Source organism: Pezoporus flaviventris, unplaced genomic scaffold (assembly GCF_033815535.1).
Source record: "Pezoporus flaviventris isolate CSIRO_AGI_PZ_B2104156 unplaced genomic scaffold, CSIRO_AGI_Pfla_v1 ptg000006l, whole genome shotgun sequence".
Lineage (NCBI taxonomy): Eukaryota > Metazoa > Chordata > Aves > Psittaciformes > Psittacidae > Pezoporus > Pezoporus flaviventris.
In genome coordinates, this window is record NW_026892554.1 from 2,635,044 (window position 1) to 2,656,929 (window position 21,886).

At 42.6% G+C, this 21,886-nt stretch overlaps 1 protein-coding gene across 3 annotated transcripts in view; it reads left to right on the forward strand.

Moving 5' to 3' along the window:
• MEGF11 (multiple EGF like domains 11) overlaps positions 1–21,886 on the forward strand; it is a 265,958-nt gene that overhangs the window by 202,302 nt on the left and 41,770 nt on the right. For all 3 annotated transcript variants that reach the window (XM_061446583.1, XM_061446582.1, XM_061446584.1), the window contains 3 exons: positions 6,423–6,543; positions 8,626–8,789; positions 9,192–9,294. In XM_061446583.1, the coding sequence (XP_061302567.1) occupies positions 6,423–6,543; positions 8,626–8,789; positions 9,192–9,294 (388 nt within the window). The remainder of the gene's footprint in view (positions 1–6,422; positions 6,544–8,625; positions 8,790–9,191; positions 9,295–21,886) is intronic.

The following is a 21,886-nucleotide window of genomic DNA, read 5'->3' on the forward strand; positions in this document are numbered from 1 at the left end:
CAGATCCTTGCATCCTCCATAGTAAAACCCTTACAGATGGGCTTTACTGTGCTGGAAACCACAAGCTCTGTGCAGTTAATTCCAGCTCTACATATGTATACATGGTATCCAGACTGACAGGATGCACAAGTTCTCTAATCTTGATAGATACAAATCATGTTGTAGGTAGCGAAGTCCTAATCAGAGGCTTTCCTAAGCTGTGGCTAAAGGCTTCCCAAGGTCAACATGATGGGGAAGGTCCCCTCTGGGAAGATGGATAGATAATTGTTGCTCCAAAACCCATGTGTTATGCCAGCAGCAGCAAATACATTTGGGTTTATAAAATAGGAACCTACCAAGTTCAACTTGATTTTGTACAAATGATTTGGAAAATAACAAACTGCAGTTCTTTTGTGGTAGCTTTTACTCCCCTCACGGTCAGTGCTCCCAGCTTTGGCTATCACCAGTAAAATGAAATTAAATAGCATTTAATAAAGTCCTGTAAGTATTTAGAATTAACATTCTTTATAATATTTTTACTGACTACTCTCTAAGTAAAGTTTCCATTTTGTTTGTGTGCATCTTTTGCTGGATGTTTTTGATGAAACACCAAATTTGCAAATCAGTGTCAGGCTGACTAATTCTGAACCTGGCATTTGCTGTGAGGTTTACTGTATGAATTAGCATATTAGCACAAATCCAGAGGTGAAATAAAATGCTGACATCCATTTGTAAATGTTTATAAATCCTTGTAAGACTTTAGGAAGCAAAGGGGCAAGTTCTTCCCACTCCCAAGGGAAGCTGTGCTTAGTCCTTATGATATGTCCAGGTTTGACAGTACACTTGCAGAGGGCTGTGGTGCTACTGAGGTGCAGACTGGGGAAAGCTTTGCAGATGGCTGTTCAAGCTCTTTATGATTTAATGACAGACTTCAGCATTCAGGACTGCCTGGTTCTCTTCGGGTGAGCCATGAGTTGCAAAGTCACTTCATAAACATAAGAAAGCTCTTTCCCATCCTTTCCACCTTACCCCATCTTCTCCCATGAAAAGGGCAAAGGGAAAAGGAGATGGAATAAAGTCATCAATGGTTTCATTGTGCCGGTTCAGACGTATTTCAAATTCTAGCACAGCTACATTGTGTAATGCTGCAAAGTGAATACAGGAACATTTGTCAGTTCTTAACAAAAGTGATTACCTGCAAAGTGAACACTTGGCTTGTGCGGGCACAAGATCCTTCCCCAGCCTTTCTTCATGCATTTTATCATTAACACCAATAATAGCATCTGCAGGGAGTAATTAGTAACACCCAGAGGGGAAGGGAATTCTGCCAGAGGACATCATTATGTCTGGGAAACTAAAGATGCTGTGTAGTAAGGTCATGAATAAATTGTTTGAGTCTGGGGTGGAGGAGAAGACCGGTAAAAGTACAGTTTCCTACTGCTGCTAACACGCTTATGAAGAGCACATTAATTTCCACTAGAACACCATTAAGGAAATTAGTTTGTTCTGACGGTTTGTGTTGCTGGATACCATATGTTTACCTTGAGGGAATGTTTGTGGAGAACCACTTTGGGTTAATTGTAAATGTCACAAATAAGTAAATATACAGAACTGTATCTGTGATCTGCATCGGTGCACAGACACTGTACCAGCACACTGGTGTGCTGTGTAATGTGTGTACACATAAATGTGTACTTTTACGTACTAAATCCATAGTGATCAGCTTATCTGGACACGCAGACATCAGTACAAACAGCACCTGCATTTTGTCTCTCTGATCTGTTTATCATCGCATACATATGGCACTGCACCATGCCCTTCTTTCTATTTAATGCCCGTCGCTGCGAGCTCTGAGAACCCAGCACTGAGCTTCCCTGTGGCTGGTGGCAGGTGCTGCACCTCTAATTCATCTGGCACAAAGAAAGGTGAGGAGTGGGAGAAGGAGGAACCAGATACCGTGTTAAAAATCTCCGATCAGCTGGAGTCACACTGCAGATTACAAAGGTTCCAACATGCTGCCTTCCAGTGTTGGCAGTCCCCCTCACAATCTGTACAGGAGCCGAGGATTTTCAGCACCTTGACAGATTAAACCTTAAGAACAAACCTGTCACATAGGTCTTTATGCTGCAAACTTGAGGCCAAGCTCAGTAACATCCTGTTAGTCTTCTACATTGCAGAGGCCTGGAAAAAAATGATTTTCTGTTTCGCCACTGACTTCAGTGCAACCAGGCTTCCCCCCCCCAAGGCAAATTTATTCCTATAGATTGTAGCTGCTTCTGCAATCCTTAATTCCCCATCCTTAAATAATCACACTTTGAGCCAGACCAGGTATGGGTGCAGACATTGCCAGGTGGTGTTGACCATTACTGGGTTATTAACTCCCCTTATGCCCTAGGATACCTTTTTTCTTTCCCCTATCAAAATGCATTTCACTGATTTAAAGGCCTGATCCAAAATGTACAGGAATAAATAGAAATCTTTCTGCTGAACACTGAAAAAAAGATTTTAAAGGGAGTCAGTCATCGTTTACAGCAGGAATGTCCGTTTAACAGAAACAGGCAATCTAATCTGTTGGGGCAACATTAATCCAGGGAAAACATTTTGTGAGGTATCCAGAGCTTGTTAACACAGCTAACACCTAAGGCAGCAGCAGTGTGTCTTGGAGCTCTACTAATACTGTACAACAATAATTTTTGTGGAAGAAAATCATCCCCTCTCCCTGAACAGAAACAAGACGTGTTATTGACTGCCGTCCAGAAAGATGTATGATCTGGCCCTCCGAGTCTATTAATATTTGATGCTGATGGATGGTGAGCTGGTAGACTGAGTTATTAATGGAGTTTGGATCCTTGGGCCTAACCCTCGCTATGTAGGGGAGAATTAACAATATCAAGAGCTGTATGCCCAAACCTCTCGTGGCGCTAGAAAAGTCTGTTGTCTGGTTTTAGCAACAGTTAGTATTTCTGAAGTACTTCAAGGTATGGAAGGTCATATGGGTGGTATTAGTTACATTACTGCCACCATTCACTTTGATTTAAAGCTGACTCTTTAAGGTCCCAGGGATCACTGATCCCTCACCTTTATCTTTTCCATGTTGGGATATTCCTGTCAGATTCAGAGTTCTAACAAGAGGCTCACTCTGCTTCTGAGCAGCTGAGAGGTGTCACCTCCCAGACTGGGAAGGTGAATACAAAGCAGAGGGCGCGAACATCCCATTCATACATGGAGCCAGGCATTTACTGGAGCTGGCCCCAGTCCCAATTCCCATGAAGAGAATTTTTCCATTATGTTAGAGTCAGATCTGACCCCTGAAATTAGGAACGGGTACACTGGATAGATTTCAGGGTTATATTTCGATAAATGAGGTTTTCCGAGTGAAAATGATGAAGGAAACGAAGCACTTCTGAAAGTTTGTGATGTCCATATGGATCATTCTGACTTGGAAAACAGAGATGTGAAATACCAAGTTATTTATAGCTAGACTTCTTAATATAGCTTTAACATTTTCAGGGGTATACATTTGATTGAATTAGCTACTCCTTCCTATCACGTACACCACATCCAGGCTTTTCACTACTCTCATTAACCTCCTGATCTTAATAGAAGAAAGAATAATCAACATAAGGAGCACAGCTGTTGATTAATTTTACTAAACAGATAGAAATATAAAGTACCAGATTGCAAGAGTGAAGATTCAATCCACAACAGCTGAAATCAGTTTGAAAGAACATATACCTCATTAACAACTGGATGGACATATACCTCAGCCTTATTCACTAGGGCAGGTAGGAAGAGGGAAGTGGAATTTCCATATCTTTAACAATACCTGAATGCATTTTGTTTCATAGGTCACCCTCCCAAATCAAGTTCAAAATGTTAATAACGAGGCGTGCATTTATAATTAATAAAACCTTAGAGCCAGTGCTATAGTTCAAGTGCATTTTCCTCTTATGTAATTAAGAAGTGAAGTGTATTTGGCAGTTGTCACTCGGCAAGCTCTGAAGGTCCCGCTTGTCAAACCCAGTGACAGAAACCTCATTAAGCCAGTTATTTTCTCAGTTAAAGTTTCTTTGCAAAGTGAGTGTGTGTAGGGTGGACAGCCGGAATGACCACCTTCTATTAGTGCATAAAGTATAGCACATTAAAGCAAAGGCCAAAACTCAAACGCATGCTGCATAAAGATGAAGCAGCCTGGTGTTAAGCTGGTGGACAGCACCTTTTCTTTGGGATGACCAAAGTGTCTGTGTCTGACTACCCTCCACACAGAGTAAGCCTATGGAAAACCAGTGAATCCACACCAGCCTGTTGCGCACATGGCCAGCAGGAGCTTACTGCATAACACGAGCTGATGTGCAATCACAGAAAGTCAGTGAGGAACTGGAAATCCACCTTCTGCTTCAACCCATGGCCCAGATGCTGGTTTAGTTAGTCACAGAATTGTAGAACACACAAAATAGTTTGTGTGGAAGGGGCCTTAAAGCTCATCCAGTTTCAACCCCCTGCCGCTGTCAGGGACACCTTCCACCAGACCAGGTTGCTCAAAGCCTGGGACAACCTGGTCATTCCTCTCTTAACCTGCAGTTTTCCAGACCTCCTCTGGTCTCTCAAACTTCCACCTTCAAGGCACTTTTCCAGTTCCCAAGGGGATATTTTAGCTCCACATCACTCTGTTCTATTTCTCTTTTCAAAGGAATTTTCTTTCACTTCCAGATCACAAGTTCGAATTCCGATAAGGTCAGTTGTCATAGAAATTATTACCAGTACCAGCAGTTCTGTGTTGTACATGAAATGAGTTGGGAGTTTCATTCACACAAGATGTGGCTTTTTAAGTGGCACTAATTGGCTGTCTAATTGTTACACACAGGAGAAAGGCAGAGGATTGATTAGCCGTGGAGACTGAATGCCCCTCTGCCATCCTGCTCGGCTCTGGGTTCCCAAGCTCATTCGGTAGGCATGCTGGCAGGGTAATGAGGGGCAGCCTGCTTTGGATTTTCTGCCTGTCAAGACAGCATCTTTTACTGCCAGGCCTTTTCGGGGGAACTTGTTTTACTCCATCAAGGTCAAAGATAGCATCTTCTGCAAACACTGCTTTCACTCAAAAATCAGGGACTTGAAGGATTTACTTCTGAGCAACATGGATTTTATCCGTTTCTTTTACTTCCCCTAAACCAAAGGTTTTAGTATAAAATAGGCTGAGTCATCCTGGTGCTAGGCAGAACTGCTACAGCAAGCATATGGGGTTTATGGTGCTCAAGAATCTGTTCATATTTCCTTTTACTGTCTCAGTGTCTGAGGCTGTGATATACAGGCTCCTGGATGTACTTGCCACAGCATAGGGAAGCTGACACTGTGTGCATTTATCTCCTGATAAATGGATCCTCCTATCAAACAGTGGAGCCTCTCACCTCCAAAAATACATTTTGACCAGTATCTTTTCCCCTGAGCAATGGTATAGGTCACACTGTGCAATGTAGTTACTCTTGAACTTTGGAGTAGGAGAGCTTTCTCTGACATAGAACTAAATTATTGAAGTTTGACTCACTGAAAAAGTAAATTCCAGAGCTAATTTGTGATGGGAAAGTCAGGACTACACACAGAAGAAAAGGAAACAGAAACAAACTGTATACGCTGATGTATATAGAACCGACTAGGGGACTCAGTAAGTAGGCTTAAAGGAATTGTGCTCCCATTTTTATGATGTCGTTTCATCAGATGAACAGCATTAGCAAGAACTGTCTCTCAGCCACACCAGTCAATCAGTGCATACAGTACCATAGTTTACTGTTGAAATACTCTGTTTTTGTAACATACAAGTATTCACCCTTACTTTTGCCACACCTAAAGCAGAAACAGGACAGAGACTGGCGCTGTGTGCCTCCTCTCTCTGACGTGCCCATCACTCCTTGTTCAGCATTCTTCCTAAAGCCACAGTCTCATTCAAATTAATTGAAAACAAATGCAGGTACCAGCCATGCATCAAACAGGTCCCATGCACCTGCTGTGTAGTTTCCCTCTCTGCCAACCTGTGGAAGCCGAGGAGGGACGAGCTCCTTTAGCTTTTTAACAGCCCTATTCTTAGAATCTATTTTCCAAGAACTGCAGAGCAATCTTTGCACAGTTTCAGACTGTATATTTTGTGATTAGTGTTTTGTAAGTGATGTTTTGCTTAATGATCTGACATCTGTTCTAGGAGGTTTGTTTTTGTAACTTCCCCACCTCCTGCTGAATGAATGCCAGAAACTTGTCCCTTTCCTCCAAGTCAATCAAAGCACTAATTGCATCATAATCATGGGAAGCAGCGGTAACTGCTCAAGTGCTGAAGATTCAGCAATCAGCTCATAACACTGTTCACTGTTTTGAAAGAGAAAGCCTCCCTGTGCAGAGATGGGAATTTCCTGCGATTCCAATTCCTTCAGCTCACTCTGATGTTTTTGGGTTTGCAGGGAGATGACTGCACCATTACCTGCATGGCAGGAACCTATGGAACCAACTGCTCATCAGTTTGTAATTGCAAAAATGATGGTGCGTGTTCCCCTGTGGATGGTCTGTGCTATTGCAAAGAAGGTAAACAAAATTCAGATTTAACAATTGTCTGCAGTTTGGCATCAGTGCTGCTCCCCTTTTCAAGTGGCACAGCTGTGCAGTCACTAACTCCACTATTTTATTGTGCCTGTCGGTAATTCAACTGTCTGCCCAAGTATCAAAACTCAACAGGGGCTTGACTGGATGTTTTGTCTCTGCCCTGAGCGGGGGCCAGACTTCCCTGCTGTGCTGCAAGAACAGGTCACAGAACTAAGTGTGCTCACAGATCTGTGGCTCCTCTCCAGAGGAAATGCCGAGCAATCCCCAGGCTGCTGGGTTTCTTCTCTATCATTTTGCAGCCCCATTTCTCCAAGAATCCAAAGCCCCTCCATGTTCCCCCCTCCATGGCCAGAGTGACACAAGTGGGCTGGGGGCAGAGGCTCTGTTTAGTCTTTAGCCCATTGCACTGGGCTGTGGCAGCCATGGCTATCCTCAGCAGGCCTGACCCTGCCTGCAGACTGCTTGCCTCCAGCTTGGGCTGCTCTCATTCCCACAGGTTTTCGTGGTAATCTGGGCTCCAGCTGATCCCAGCTGCCAACCCTGCACTCGGTTACTGTGGAGTGGGCTCTGGCTGTCTGCCCTTGCTGCCATCCTCAGTTCCCTGTCCTCCCTGTGCCTTAACACAGTGAAACCTGAGCCATAGAACCACAGACTGGTTTGGGTTGGAAGGGACCTTAAAGCCCATCCAGCTCCAACCCCTGCCATGGGCAGGGACCCCTTCCACTAGAGCAGCTTGCTCCAAGCCCCTGTGTCCAACCTGGCCTTGAACACTGCCAGGGATGGGGCAGCCACAGCTTCTCTGGGCACCCTGCGCCAGCGCCTCAGCACCCTCCCAGGGAAGAACTTCCTAATATCTAATCTAAATGTTCAGGTACCTTCTGTCTCCTGAGCTGACATGGGGTTGCAGGATGGGGCTGTCCTTTATCTAGGGAAACAGGAAGTCTTCCCTGATCCAGAGTATCCTTGCAAGACTAACATCTTTGCTTCCCACATATGTCCATAATTCCCTTGTCTGCTTGGTAGTGAGCATAAGCCATGTGTTCAGTAACCACTTGAGAACTCTGGGACTGCTCCATAGCAGTGTCTCTTCTGCTCCCTGTGTAGCGAGTGGTACCCTCCCCCAGAATCCCAACATGAGCTATGCCTGTGTGGCATGCGTAAGCCCTAAAACAAAAGTGAGGCAAATAACGATAAAATCTGGCATTTCAAACAGGAATTAATGGATCACTGTAGAGCCCCATTTAATGAGGGTGTATAAACCATGAGTTACTGCTCAACTCCATTACATACAGCTGCAGTGTAATGAAAGCCATTGTGCAGCTGGTAGTTAAGATTTGAGCCTTAATGGTTAGAAACGATGGCCTTGGTCTTTTTTCAGGTGTCATAGCTTCTTTGTATTAAACAGCATTCTCAAAAAAGATACAAGGTAAGAAACAGGCAGCATCAAATGACAAGTTTCTTGCATTCTCACTGATCAGCAGGTCCCTACCCTGACAGACAGTACTGCACTATCTTGTGTTGTCCAAGCAGGTCCCAGAGAGGTATACCTGAATCTGGTGAACATCCAGCACAGTGATGTATCACCCTCCTGTATGTATAGATGCTAGCGGATGAAGTTGGGAGGTCATAAAAATAGGGCCAGCCTTTGACTCCAAGATAGTCTTAATTTATCATAGAAACACAGAATCCCAGACTGGTTTGGGTTGGAAGGGACCTTAAAGCTCATCCAGTCCCAACCCCCTGCCACAGGCAGGGACCCCTTCCACTAGAGCAGCTTGCTCCAAGCCCCTGTGTCCAACCTGGCCTTGAACACTGCCAGGGATGGGGCAGCCACAGCTTCTCTGGGCGCCCTGTGCCAGCGCCTCAGCACCCTCACAGGGAAAAATTTCATCCTAATGTCTAATCTAAATCTACCCTCTGTCAGTTTAAAGACATTTGCCCCATTTACATCAAGATGAGGAGGAAACCGGCCCTAGAATCAAAGATCTGCACTTTTCAAACTGCTGCCTCTACCTTGCTTTTTCCATGAAAACATCCCAAATCTTCTCTCATATGTTTCCTTAGGCTGGCAAGGAGTGGATTGCTCTATTCCATGTTCAAGTGGAAGCTGGGGTCTTAACTGTAACCAGACATGTTACTGCACAAACGGAGCAGCCTGCAGGCCAGCTGATGGCTTTTGTCTCTGCTCACCCGGATGGCAAGGGGAGTACTGTGACCAGCCATGCCCTGTAAGTATAACTGCAGGGGTCTTGCACCCCCTTTAAAGCCACCCACCACATAGCTTTTCTGAACGCACAGTAGGTCAGTGTCTCATTTTGTCTGTGGATGGCTGAAGGAAATCATGTGTAAATAACAGATTGGCATTCTGGCAGTCAAGTAGATGTGTTCTATTTTGCATTATATTGTATCAGAGCTATTGCTCTGTTATCTGCATTTGCTTGAACATCATTTTCTAAAGTGATTCCTCATTTGGTTCTCTATAGAAATGTTACGCACTGAGTTGTTTTTATCCTCCCTGTATGTTAATTTAAAAAATGCAACTCAGCATTGAGGGACATGATGGATGATTTTGCACATTTTAGAACAAAAAACTGATTACTGAGAGACTTTTTTATTTATATTTTTGGAAGGATGGAACATATGGTCTTAATTGCAGTGAACGTTGTGACTGTAGCCATGCAGATGGGTGTGATCCTGTCACCGGTTACTGCTGCTGTCTTGCAGGCTGGACAGGTAAAATTAGCCATTACCTTTGTGAACCCTGGGGGTTTTGCTGTTTGGTGGGGGTTTGAGGGCTTGTTTGGCTTGGCTTATTGCATCAGTTATAGCACTGGACTTGTGACTGCAAACCTCTAAATAACAGATGGAGGCAAGATCAGCTGAACTTAACCATATTTAAATCACTTGTGATGGTGACAATAACTGGCATTCATTAAATTTGTATTCAGATTAGTTGAAGATGGCTCCAAACTGGAACCAGATGTTAGCCTTCTGTAAAGAGAATCCTCAGGAGGGCTGCAGATCATCTGGAAATCCTGCAGAGATTTTCTCCTTGAATAGCCCTTTCTGTGGGGGTGCAGTTGTGGTTCAGTGAATCCTAGGACCATCATACCTGGTGATGCAGAGGTGTTTTCTGAATGAGTCATTACAGCTGCTCCATCATGAAAGACTCAGTTTCATTAGAAAAAGTCTTCATGCTTTTCCTATTTTCCCTTCTTGTCAAGCAGAAGGGTAGCCCTGGAGCGTGGGTCAGTGCTGGTTTGACAAGGAGTTCTTGTGATTACACAGAGGCAGGGAAGAATATTCCAAGAAGTCAGAGAGTCCAGGCTGGAGGTCTCAGTACAATCAGACCTGCACTTGACTCCGCACTGACATGTCTCATTGCCAGCTTTCGACAGCTAACAGAACAGCAGCAGGGGCAAGTTATTGACCCTACCAGTATTTCACACTCAGCTGCCTAAAATACCGGTTAATCTCCCTCAGCTTTCTGTAAAGGCCCTAGAGGGAAATAAACTTAGATTCTTGCCCATAACCGCAGAATCATCAGTGGCACTGGCAATCAGAATGCATTTATATTGACAACAATTCATTTGGAAAGTTTGTTTTCCCAACAAGTACAAGTTGGAAGAATATATGGAGCAAGGCAGGTGATCAGGCAGCCAGCATTTGGGATACTGTCACCTTACCTCTGCATTTACACCTTAAACAGTGCATGCCTTCTATTTCTGATGAAGAGAATATTGCCACAGCAGCTCAGCTCCTAGAAGCATGAAGTGAAATTAAACCTAGAATGTACAATGGAAAAAAACTTTGAAGGATTAAATAAAATGCAGAAATAGAAAGTTCTACACTGCTTACAATAAAGGCACTTTTCAGAGATACTGGGCAGGCATCCCTGAAAAGAGCATTTTTTCCCCCAAGAAAATCCATTTTATAAGCTCACTAATATCCCGTCCTCTAGGTTGCATTCTTCATGCACTGGGCTGCATTCATCTTTCTTTGAGCCTCTTCACCATCAATATATCCATCTATCAGGCTTTAAAACTCTACTGTGCATTATTGATGATCATCAGAGAAAGAGTTGGTAGGCTTCCCTGTAGCCATTGTGAGTTTCTTCAAGGGAGAAATGGTCTTTAAAAGTACAGTAAATTAAAGAGATATATTTATACACACTTCCTCTAAACGTTTATTGCGCACCTTTCTGGATGTAGCATTCCAGAAGAAACTTCAGGAAATGCACTTTGCAGACAGTGCAGACTGAAGGTCTGGCTTCTTCTCAAAGGTCTTTGCAACAAATACTTTATATTTACTCCCATCCACATCTGTAAATGTACATCAAACGCAGATACAAATTACTCCAAGTAAAGGTAAGAATAATGTCTGTGGTGACCTTCTTTAATCTCCGTACTAGACAGGATTTTATCTGTAGCTGTTGTGAACTGGGCCAAGATGTTTATTGCAGTGCATTTTATAAACATGACACGATAAATAATTCAGGCTTATTTTTTTTTGCTTTCTGACTTTGGTGCTAACTAGGCATGGCCTGAAAAAGATCAGAAAAGTTCAGGCTCATGGAACATCTGAGGCTTTTCTTGCCCGCTCACACCAGGCAGAATTCACATGGCTTTCTGATCCTAATAGCCACAAAACTTCATCTGAAACAGCATATTCTGTATGTTCATCCCACACGTGGGACTGCTTCTTGATGTCAGTGTTTTATGCAAAGATCAAGGAGAAGACTGAACCCATTTTCTTTAAAGTGGTTTTTGAGATGTTACTGATATAAACCTGGAGAGACTGATAGATGGTAGGAGCATGGAGGAAGAGTGGGAAAAGAAGGAGAAAAAAAGGCATGTAAAAGATTGCATACAATGTAAGTTAATAGCAGTCTGCCATCCTTTTACTAGGTTATGACTGCCACCATCAACACTATTATTCAGGACAATGCCCTTCTATGTGTACCAGCTGGGGGAAGTAATTTTCAGGAGCTGAGCGTACCTGGCAGATGGGAAGATGATGAAGAGATTCCCACGTATCAACCAGGAGATCACAGAGCTGTGCAAACCAGCTGTATGCATAAATGAGCACAGTGGCAGCAAGCTGCTTGAAAACATGCATATACAGGTTCCATTCAATTCAGTGGGGAATTGCAAGTGGAAAAATTACCCAGCCAGGTAGACAGACACATTTTATCACAAATGGTTTTGTAGATAGCAAGGCAAGCACAACATTTGTACAGAAAAGACCAAAACCACATTGGCAAAAGGCTCTCATGCGATCCAGACAAAGTGAAATTTGTTCAGATGTGGGATAAAACCAGATCTGTGACCTGCTGACTCAATGCAGAGCTGAATTTTCCTCCATGGGAAGCAAATGTCAGCTGCAGTAACAACGAGGGCTCAGCCTTGCACTGAATGGAGTTCTCCAGCTTGCACCAGTACTGCATACACGTAACCTCATGTGTGTATATATAAAGATATATACAGAAATATAGATACAACCCTTAAAATCAAAAGAAGACATGTTCATATCTATGGCTAGGTTAAAAAGCAAAAAGGTAGCTCGCAGCAGGATCAACTGTTGACTGATTACACTTGTCTAAAGATTAATAAGGGTCTCTTACTCCAGCTCTGCCATGCATTTTAGATATGTATGGCTGCTGTGCTTGCAGCTCTGTGCATGTGTGTGTGTGCGCACAGATACCTTTAAGCTCCCAGCACACTTGTCCTTTGTGGAAGAGGTGTTAATTTTGTGTGCATTCAGGTTAAAATGAAACTGCTTGAAAATGGAGTGCTTTGGTGCTAATTGCATTTGGTTAAGTAGGGATCTTGCACACACTGCATCCACAGAGAGAATGCAGGCGTGGAAAAGCTGCGTGGTAGAGCATTTCCTGCAAGTCCTTTGCAAGCAAATAGGTCCTATAGAAGCAGGTATCACCCTCAACTGACTCAGATGCAACCTCCTCACCTGAGTGCTCAGCAGCAAGGAGAAGTTCATCAATTTATTCAGTGTTTGTTCTTAACAAATAAACTGAAACAGGATGAAGAAGGACCAGCTGCCCTGGTAGCCTTGCTAGGTGGGTCAGAAGCTAGGGAGGACATGGGGAAACAACGTTTCTCTGTTAGAGCCCCCATCAGCTTGGTCCTCTCTCCTTAAGGTGGCTGATGGCAGCATGTTTCCTCACTGACACCAACTAGTTATTACTACATAGCCTTCAGCTGGTTCTACCAATAATTCAATTGATCATAGCTGCTGGCCTGCCCTCTAATTCTGGGAGGTGCCCCCTTCATGTTTGACCTGAGCCAGGTCAGCAGGGCTCTCTGGGAAGCCAGACACAGCCATTGCTCATCCTGTCTCTAAGACCCTAGCCTGTCTGCTTGTGCAGTCGGGCAACAGATCACAGGAAAGCCACAGGCCCGGCGGACATTCACAGCAAGCTCATTTCCTCCCTGTAATGAGTCAATGTGCTTCAAATTAATTGTGGCAGTGTGTATTTTGTTAACCTTTCAGATATTACAGTGGGATTAAATAGGAAGCGATCTGCAGGGGGATATGTTCCATTCCTGTAAATGTTAAGGTCAGTTAAAATCCTGTTTATCTGAATGCCTTTAATCTGAAATGCTGTCTTATCTGGATCTCGGTTCTGTCTGTCTCTTTTCTGTATCGTGCTCTGTTTTTTATAGAACACTGTAGTCATGATGCTATCTCAATTACCCACTGAACTCCTTTACTCAAAGGCTTTTCTGAATAGCCAAAGCTGCAGCTTATTCAGTAGATTTTAACATCCCAAAAATATCTATGGGGAAAATAGGATAGTACAGCAGACTTAAGATGGAAAATATAACAGGTTGCATCCCATGGTTAATTAGAAAAGAACCCCTCATAGATTTTCCTTAATTAATCAGGATGCCACATGCAGGTATGAAAATTATATATGCTGGTAAGGAAGAAACATCTTATTATTGTGTTGGGATTTTTCACCTTCAGGCTTCATTCATGTCTCGTAAGAGCAGCTTTCCTCTTTGCTGTTACATACAGAAATCGAAATACATATTTCACTGTCCTTCCCAACCTCAATAACTTTCCTACGTTGTCAGCAACATAAAGTCTGATTGTCTCTTATCATGTCAAGGAATACTGTACAGTAGTTGTGGTTACATTGAGTTGTCGGGATTTCCACGTGTGATTGTATAGGGGAGTTAATGGGGTTGGGAAGCGTCGGTTGGTCACAGATAAGGTGAGCTCTGAGGAATGAGACTTCACGTTTGTGAGAATTTGCAGGCTGCAAGTGACACCTGCACTGTCACTCAAGCACAGAAACACGTTTCTTCCCTCTGTGGGTGCATTAATTCAGTCACAGTGATAAGGCTGTTACTCAAGGGAAGGACTTTTTGAATTCTAAAGGAACACTGACCACTCTGGCAGGGAGCTCCAAGGTATTTTTAACTTCACTTTCCCCAAGTTCTGTGCAAGAAGGTGGCAAATCACTGAAGAAAAAGAAAAACTTTCCACCTGGCTTTCCATGAAAGGCATTTGCTCATACTCATATGATGCTTCCAACACTGAAGCACTGTCCACTTCATAACCTTAGGGCCAGAGCCTCTCCTCAGTTGTACAAGTTGAAGCCAAAGTAATTCTATTGTCATTAATAGAGCAACTCCAAGAGCACGCTGATATAATTGGTAGCTGACTTTTCTATGTGTCTTTAAAACCAGAAAGATCTAGGACTTGTTTCATGAACCTACAGGGTTTTTGCTGGGGAGATCCACAGTGGTATAGAATTCACAGTGTCGTGGGTTGGCTTTTATATTTTCCCCATCAGACTGTTTCATTCTCTCTTGGTTTGGAATACGCAGCCTAAAATATCTGAATGGAGTAATAGTAAGTTCCCAGTAAACACGTGTTTTGTAGATGTCTAATCCCATTATCCAAACCATATTTTGCACTGATCACTTTTGGCAGTCTTATCCCAGATTTTGAAATTAATGTTCTCTTTCTGTCTTTATTCTGTATCCTTCAATTAGCTTTAAGCAGACAAAAAAGTTTTAGTCGGTCTAAAATGGTTCCTTTTAGCCTCTCTTCTGGCCTCTGTCTTTCAACTGTGAAGATCGTTTCCATGCGAGAAGGTGTGCTTATTCTCTGGATTCCACAAGTGCCCTTTAGTCTATGAATGTAACATAATCTTATTAGAAATTAGCTTTAATTTTTCATTGACTTAATTTCAAGTGAGTTGATAAGATTTTAATGTCAGGCTGTGCTTAAAAATTCTCTCTTTGACAGGAACCTTTAAGTATGGTTCCTGCTGATATAGGGCTAATTTTGCAAAATTATGAATTATGAAGTTGTATCAAAGACTTCATTGATGTCCTGACATTAATTATGTCTGTGCAGTCCTTGGCAGATACCTAGGGGGCTCCAGATTCTCATGTGAGTGAGGTTTAGTTGTGTGTGCCCTGCGCCAGCTTTAGTGCGTATTTCACCTTCAGTGAAATGGGTTGGATTTTTGCTACTCATTCAGTGGGAGCTGGACGAGGCCCTTAGACTATAATTAGACTCTGCAGTAAGCCTACTGCTCAACTTGAGCATGCATGCAAATGATTGTGGTATTAATCTTCTAAACACAGAAGAGACACAAATTCATTCAGCTTTGTATTTATTTTCACTTATTAAAGGACAGCTTTTAAATTTGTGTGAAAAGATACAGCTTGGATGGCATCCTGGATAATGCTAACTTAATGGCTTCTAAAAAAATGAAACCTGACGCCAGAGTTATTAAAGCATTTTCCATTTTAGTATGGAGGCATTCTATATATAAGCTAGGCTGTGTGTACAATGCCTTCACCTACAAATAGATGTGGGCGAGAAGCGGTGAAAAATGATTTGTGAACATTTCAGCAGACTCAATACTGGATGCTGGCGTGCTGAGTGTGAAAGAAGGGAAAGAAAAGATCATTCAGTAAACAGCCAGAAAGCTACAGTGTTGTATTTATATGTTATTGGTGAAAGGGTTTGCAGGGACAAACGCTGTAAACATCTTCCTTTCTGCTCAACACGAAGGAGAAGAGGTTGACTTTCAGTCAGTGTTATTAAGTGCAATAGGTTTGCGCACGTTCAGGTGTACAACAGCTCTTGCTAAGCTGTGTTTGTAGCTCATGGCTTAGCTTGGGGGCTTGAATGTTTAGAAGTCAGGAAAGCAGCATGTTTTTATTCCCTCTTACATGTTCCTCCCTCCTGTTTACCTGCTGAAGGTCTGCTTGGATCTTCCCAGCTTTCTCTTCTTTCCTGGCCCAACACCATGTCTAGACTTTGGGAAACAGCAGGAAGGAAGCATCCTAAAGGTGAAGCAGGACTGGATAAGATTTGACTCCTTCTAGTACTGTTTCCTTCACAATCTGCTCTTTCTGCTAGTGGCAACTTTTCTTCCTGCACTAGTGCACCCTGGAGAATATCCTGTAGCAGAGGGAACAGAATGATCCTTAATTTTAGCAAACATTTTGACTTATTCCATTTCTTGTGAGGTAGGTCTCTTGCCTCGAAAGCTTTTATTGCATAAATTCCCCATGTTGAATGATTCATATCTGGAGTTTTCTCTAGATAATTAAAAATAGGGGTACGATTAGTGCTCCACAGAGGTGCATTAGGCTGTAAGTATATTACTTTCAGAAAAACACTTACATTAATGGGTGCATAAATCGCCCATGCAATGATGAGAGAAGAGACAATTTAGAGTTTTTCACTGGCTGCAGGGAAAGGCTTATTCTTCATAATTTAGGACCGGATCGTGCAGCTTTCATTTAGACTGATGGGTTGTTACACCCAGGAGCTGCCCCCTCTGAAGCCCACAGGTGAACAAGTCCCAGCAGGTAAGGGTTCCGCTGCACCAGTTGGGCAAAAAAACAGTAAGAAAAGCCTTTTAACACCACAAAAGTTGATAGATAATGTAAATGTGGCTGCTGCTATCTCTGTTGAATGGTTTCACTATATAAAAACAAAAATAGCTTATTTGCAGACTGGATGAGCAGCCATCAATTCTTAATGTTTCCATTTAATTTTATGAGAGATCCCTTTATGTTTTCCTTCTGTCTGCTGCCCTCCCCAAGCAGATTTTCTTGTTCTTCAGCATCCTTAAATGCTGAGCTGTCACGAATTGTGCTGTGGTGTTTCTGACTGGATTTGAGACAAATACTGCAGGGTTTGCCTCAGGTAGGAATAACTATGAAGGTGCAAAAAATGATAGAAGAGCATCAAGTATTCTTTATGAACTCTTGCTCGTCTGCTGTCATAACACCTGTGAACAGCTGATCCAGAGGTAACTGGATAGTTCTTTCTTATGTTCATGTTGAATTTTCTTTTACTCTTTATAGACTGAAACAGCAAAATAATCCCTAAGGAAAGCACACTGATCCAATCCCAAGCACCGAGCTGATTTAAATAGAACTTATAGGGAAATCATAAGTGTAACAGCAGTAAGAATACTGGGGAAAGAGAAGAGAGTAAGGGTAAAGAAAATACGGACATATGATTATAGAAATCTAGAGATCGCATCCAGTGATACATTCCCATACCTCATTTCAGTACCATTAAGTGTTTGCTGGCCCACTTTCTACAATTACTTATCTAAAATAGCCTTGCAGCTATAATCATTAAGCTATTTTGTGCTATTGAAGCAGCACTGCTACTCCGGTGGTTTTGCCACTGTGCACTGTGTCAACAGGTAGACAAACCACCATTAGGGCTTAGGAGTGCCAGAGACAAAAACTCCCAGGCATTCCAGCTCAGAGCCAAGCGTGACTCACCAAACTCCAGGCCTCCCCTGGATTGCTGCATAAATCCAGCGCCTATTTATGCAAAAAAAGCATTTTTTTCCAAAGCTATTCAAATGCCAGAAATAAGAGATTATTATGACTTCTTGTCATGTTGAAAGACAGGTGGAGGAGAGCACAATGTTTGTGTTGGATTCAGATGTCTGCTGGAATCATTCCTGTCATTGCTAATTGATGTTGCATCTGTCTTTAGATTGTGTCTATTGGAAAAAAAAAAGAGCTGAAGATCTTATTCAGGGAAATAATTACAGTTGTACATTGGTAGATGTAAAATTAAAGTACATGGAGGGGGAAGGGAGCCACGTCCTATAATTTATCAAATTCCTACATCCCTGAAAAATAATTAGATGCCAGGCAGCATGCAGGCCCTGCTGCAGAGGCTACTGTCAAGGGGATAGCAGTGGTCAAAAAGAGGCCACTGGCTCTCATTATTCCATCCATTTTTGTTCTTCTGTTGTGATTGGAGTATTAGTTTCCAACTGTCTGGAGACAAGGCAGACAAACAATGGCAGGCTTTATTAAGACCTAGGGACATAATCCCCAAGCACAAGCGCAATTGCACAAGTAAGCTGGAGAGGGGGGAAATGGGAATTCTGCTTATGTCTGGCTTTCAGGAATTTCACCCTTCAAAGTCCTTCAGCATGGTACAGTTAGAGGCAGTACTAAATCTGCATCACTTTGACAAACATGCATTGAAGGAAGCCATTGAAGGTTATTAATGGACACAGCGTATGAAGTAGCTCTTCAATAGAGACCTTATATCCCAGTTGTACAGCTTGGGGTTTGGTTTTTAACTTTTCCTTTTTTCTTGCTCCCTTTCATGACGGTTGTGTGGATGTTAGCTAAATCCTTCACAGCTCCATTTGTAACTTTTCATACCAAGAACTAACTTTATCCAGTAAAAATTTATTGGTTTATATAGCCAGACACCAGCTTATATCACATTGAGTGACCAGACACATACCTCTAGCCTCTGTGCAGAACTGGACTACAATATATGATATATATTACTACCATAAAGCATACGTGACTTGAGGAGTCTCCATCAGCCAGTGCTCTTGCCAGACACACTTCCTCCTCTACCTCTATCCCTGCTGCTTTCCTTTTCAAGGTACAATCTTCAGCTCTCCATTGGGAGATACCTGCATAACCTGATTGCCTCACCCTTGGGAAGTCTGGGCTAGAGGTACTCCAGGTATTCCTGATGTCCCGGACAGCAGCTGTTTTGCCACTTAGTAGTAAAGGGCAAAAAAATGTCCTGGAAGAGCCCTTAAGGAGAAAGATCCTGGAACAGCTCTCCCATGTAGCTGTCTGTTAAAGGAGTCATGACTGTTCTGGTGGGTTCAGTTCATTCCAGACTGGGTTTTTCACAATACACACAGCAGCAACTGAGACACTTTGTGCTGCTTTTCCTACCCCATGTGTGAGCTAAGGAAGACAGTGTAGGGAATGGGGAGTGAAGCCGCTCCTGGGTCTGCCTGCTACATTCCATGTACAGAGCAGTCCAAATGAGAGCAGTGGAAATCCTACTGGAGAGCAGACAGTGTCTGCAGGAATCCAGTACCCCGAATCCACACCAGGATGTGGAGGCTTTGTGGCTGCTGTCTCACAGGCTGAGTTAAAATCCACAGCAAACTCAGCTCTTACCTTTGCTCTGGCTTATTGCATGAGAGCGTGAACGTCCTTTGCCCACGTACAGTGGATAACTATAAATTTATGTAAGTTATGTGAAATTCATTTACAATTCACCCCCAGAACATCGTTTAAGGTCTTGAAAGTGTAATTTTATACTTGTATCTACAATTGTGAACTACAGCCTGAGGCAGTAAGATAATTTCCTGGTATCTAGGCAATGGAGTTTATGTATAGAACCGCTTCCTGCAGCTTCAAGGGCTTCTTCTGGTAGTTGTCTTTCTAATTCTATAGCATGCTTGGGAAACAAGGACTTTGTCCGTAAGTCAGAAACCTGCGGTTGTAACGTGAGATCACAGAGATGTGGCAACTTCAGCATCTGTTTGTGTTTCTGGCAATGGAAAACTAATTGCTTATCAGAAATGTTCATCAGCAAATTCTGTAAGTAAATACGAGAGTTTTCCATTAAAGCTGCTTGCTGCTTCGCTGACTCCAGTTGTAAAGTAGCTGGGAGGGATGGACCCCCCTTGCATATGCTTCAAGTTAGGGGATTGTAAAATTAAGGTGCTTTTTTTTTACCACAGTTCCTTAAGATATGCGTGTCCAGATGCAATTTGAACCTCTCAGTTGTATTTGCTATTCAGTGTGTGTAGGAGCCTAAAAAATGAAGTCTTCCACGAGAATTAACTTAGAGTAATACAAAGTAATAAAAATTGATTGCGGCATCTTCTTGGTTGTCTTCAGAAAATGTACAAATAAATAACAGCTATAATGGCTATCAGTGTCTTCTGGAAGGTTTCCTCTTCCCCTCTCTCTACACTTCCTTACAACAATCGGCTTCACAATGACTCATTGCCTTCGTTAGGAGCGGGAAGACATCCCTCGTTATTCATTACTAAAGGAAGGACTTTGCTGCTGCACGGAACAGCCACGGCATTCTAATGCAGCTACCTTTCGAGAGAAAGGAGCCAATGTCATTCTTCCCCAAACTTTGGCAGCAGAGACAAGAAATAATGCTGTTTAATTGTCTCCACCTATAAATAGCCCGTTGACAATGAGAGAATTGCGGTTTTAATGCTGCAGTCAGGAGGAAAGGAGACACATTCTTCTACATTTGTGTCTCACTTCCATTTCTGGGAGCTCACGCTGAGACCCTCACAACGGTAAATGATCGTATCCGTGGCTGTATAAATACCGAGCACATTTATTTATTTACGATTTATTGTATGAGGTTTTAATTACAGAGCACTGTAGATGGATTACATAAACGTACACACAAAGCATTTACTGTTTAAGTAATCCAAGGGTATGTTTGATTTCAAAGGGAGTGGGGCAGACTGTGTTAAAATGATTGTTTTTCTCGATTTTACTAACACAAATGTTCCTTGCCTCTTTCTTCATGACTTTTTTTCCCATATTTTTTACTTAGATATCAAGGGATTGAGCTTGTTTTATGTTTTTACTGCATTTTAATGTGGTTTTTATTAAGCTCCACAGCATGGACCATGCCTTTTCATAAATAAGGCTAGGATCATGTATTACTAGAAACCCCATCTCAAACTGTACTTTTGCCAGACTTGGTTAAGATTTTCTAGGAAGGGACATTATAATTGTATGATTAATCTTCAGAAAAGGGAAATTTTGGCTCTGCAGTATTTCTTACTGTATTAACTTCAGAGATTTATAAAACTAACTTGAAACTGCACTGTAAGTGTGTTTATAATGACTTTTAGCTGATTTAATAATCCTCAAAGTTTGGTGACTGTACAGATCACAGCTTCACAAATACAGTCCATTACCTGTAGCATCCAGATGAAGTTATCAGAGGTGGAGAAAATTACTTGGGATTGTATTTCTCCTTAGCAAGGCGCTAATCCAACCTCTGGCTGAGGCTGGGGCTCTCGGAGCCCTTGTCTGCATTTATCCCATTATGCAGTGGGGACATGTGCCTGGATGATAAAGAACATCTTCATGTTGAAAGCCTAGCTGGGGTGTGTGTAGACCATCAAATCTCTGCGCTTCAGTTGTAAGGCACCTGGTGTGGTAATGTTGTTAGGAAGATTTTCAAGCCAGCCTGTGATTCACTTTTTCTGTTGTTATCAGTATCTACCGTGTGCTGCTGCTGCTGTCGCCACTCCCTGCAGCTGGCACTGCTCCTCCTGGTTCATGATCCTGCAAAGCTTTTTCAATCCAAGGAGCCCTTGATCATGCAAATAGCTCTGCTAATTGCAGGTATTGCTACTGTCTTATCCCAGTGGAGTAGGAGCCTCTTGGACAAATTATGGTGCACAAGATCAAATCCTTAAGGTTACATCTGTATGTGACAAGCCATGGCACAAGGTTGGTTTTAAAAGTCACCAGTTAAAACCAGCTGAAACAATGCCAGAACCCTCATGTTAAGCTTTCTGGCTGTGTGCTTCTTTCAGTGTTTCCAAGCTTTGCTTCTCATAATAATAAATATCAAACAACAACCTTGGGAATCACTGGGAGCTGGATTAGCAGGTCTCAGTCTCCATCTAACACACAAATGATCGGCCTGTGCCCACATTAAGCCATTTGCTAGACCAGAGCTCCATTCATTAACAGAACTCGGAGAGCTCTGGGTGGATGTGGGGTACGTGCACAACAACCCACAGCACTTTATGTTGGGAAGTGCACCATACCCAACACAGAACTGAGTATGTTCAAGAATCCAAATACTGGACATGTTTTTGCAGAACCCTGATTTTTCTTTTCAGGTCTTCCAACTCACCAGTTAAGTAACCAGGCTTCAATCAACCACATATTTTCAGACTAGTTTTTTGGGCATTTTGTGACTTTAAAGCAATTCCTGACCTTCATCTCTCAGATGGCATGAAGAGTTTCTTTAA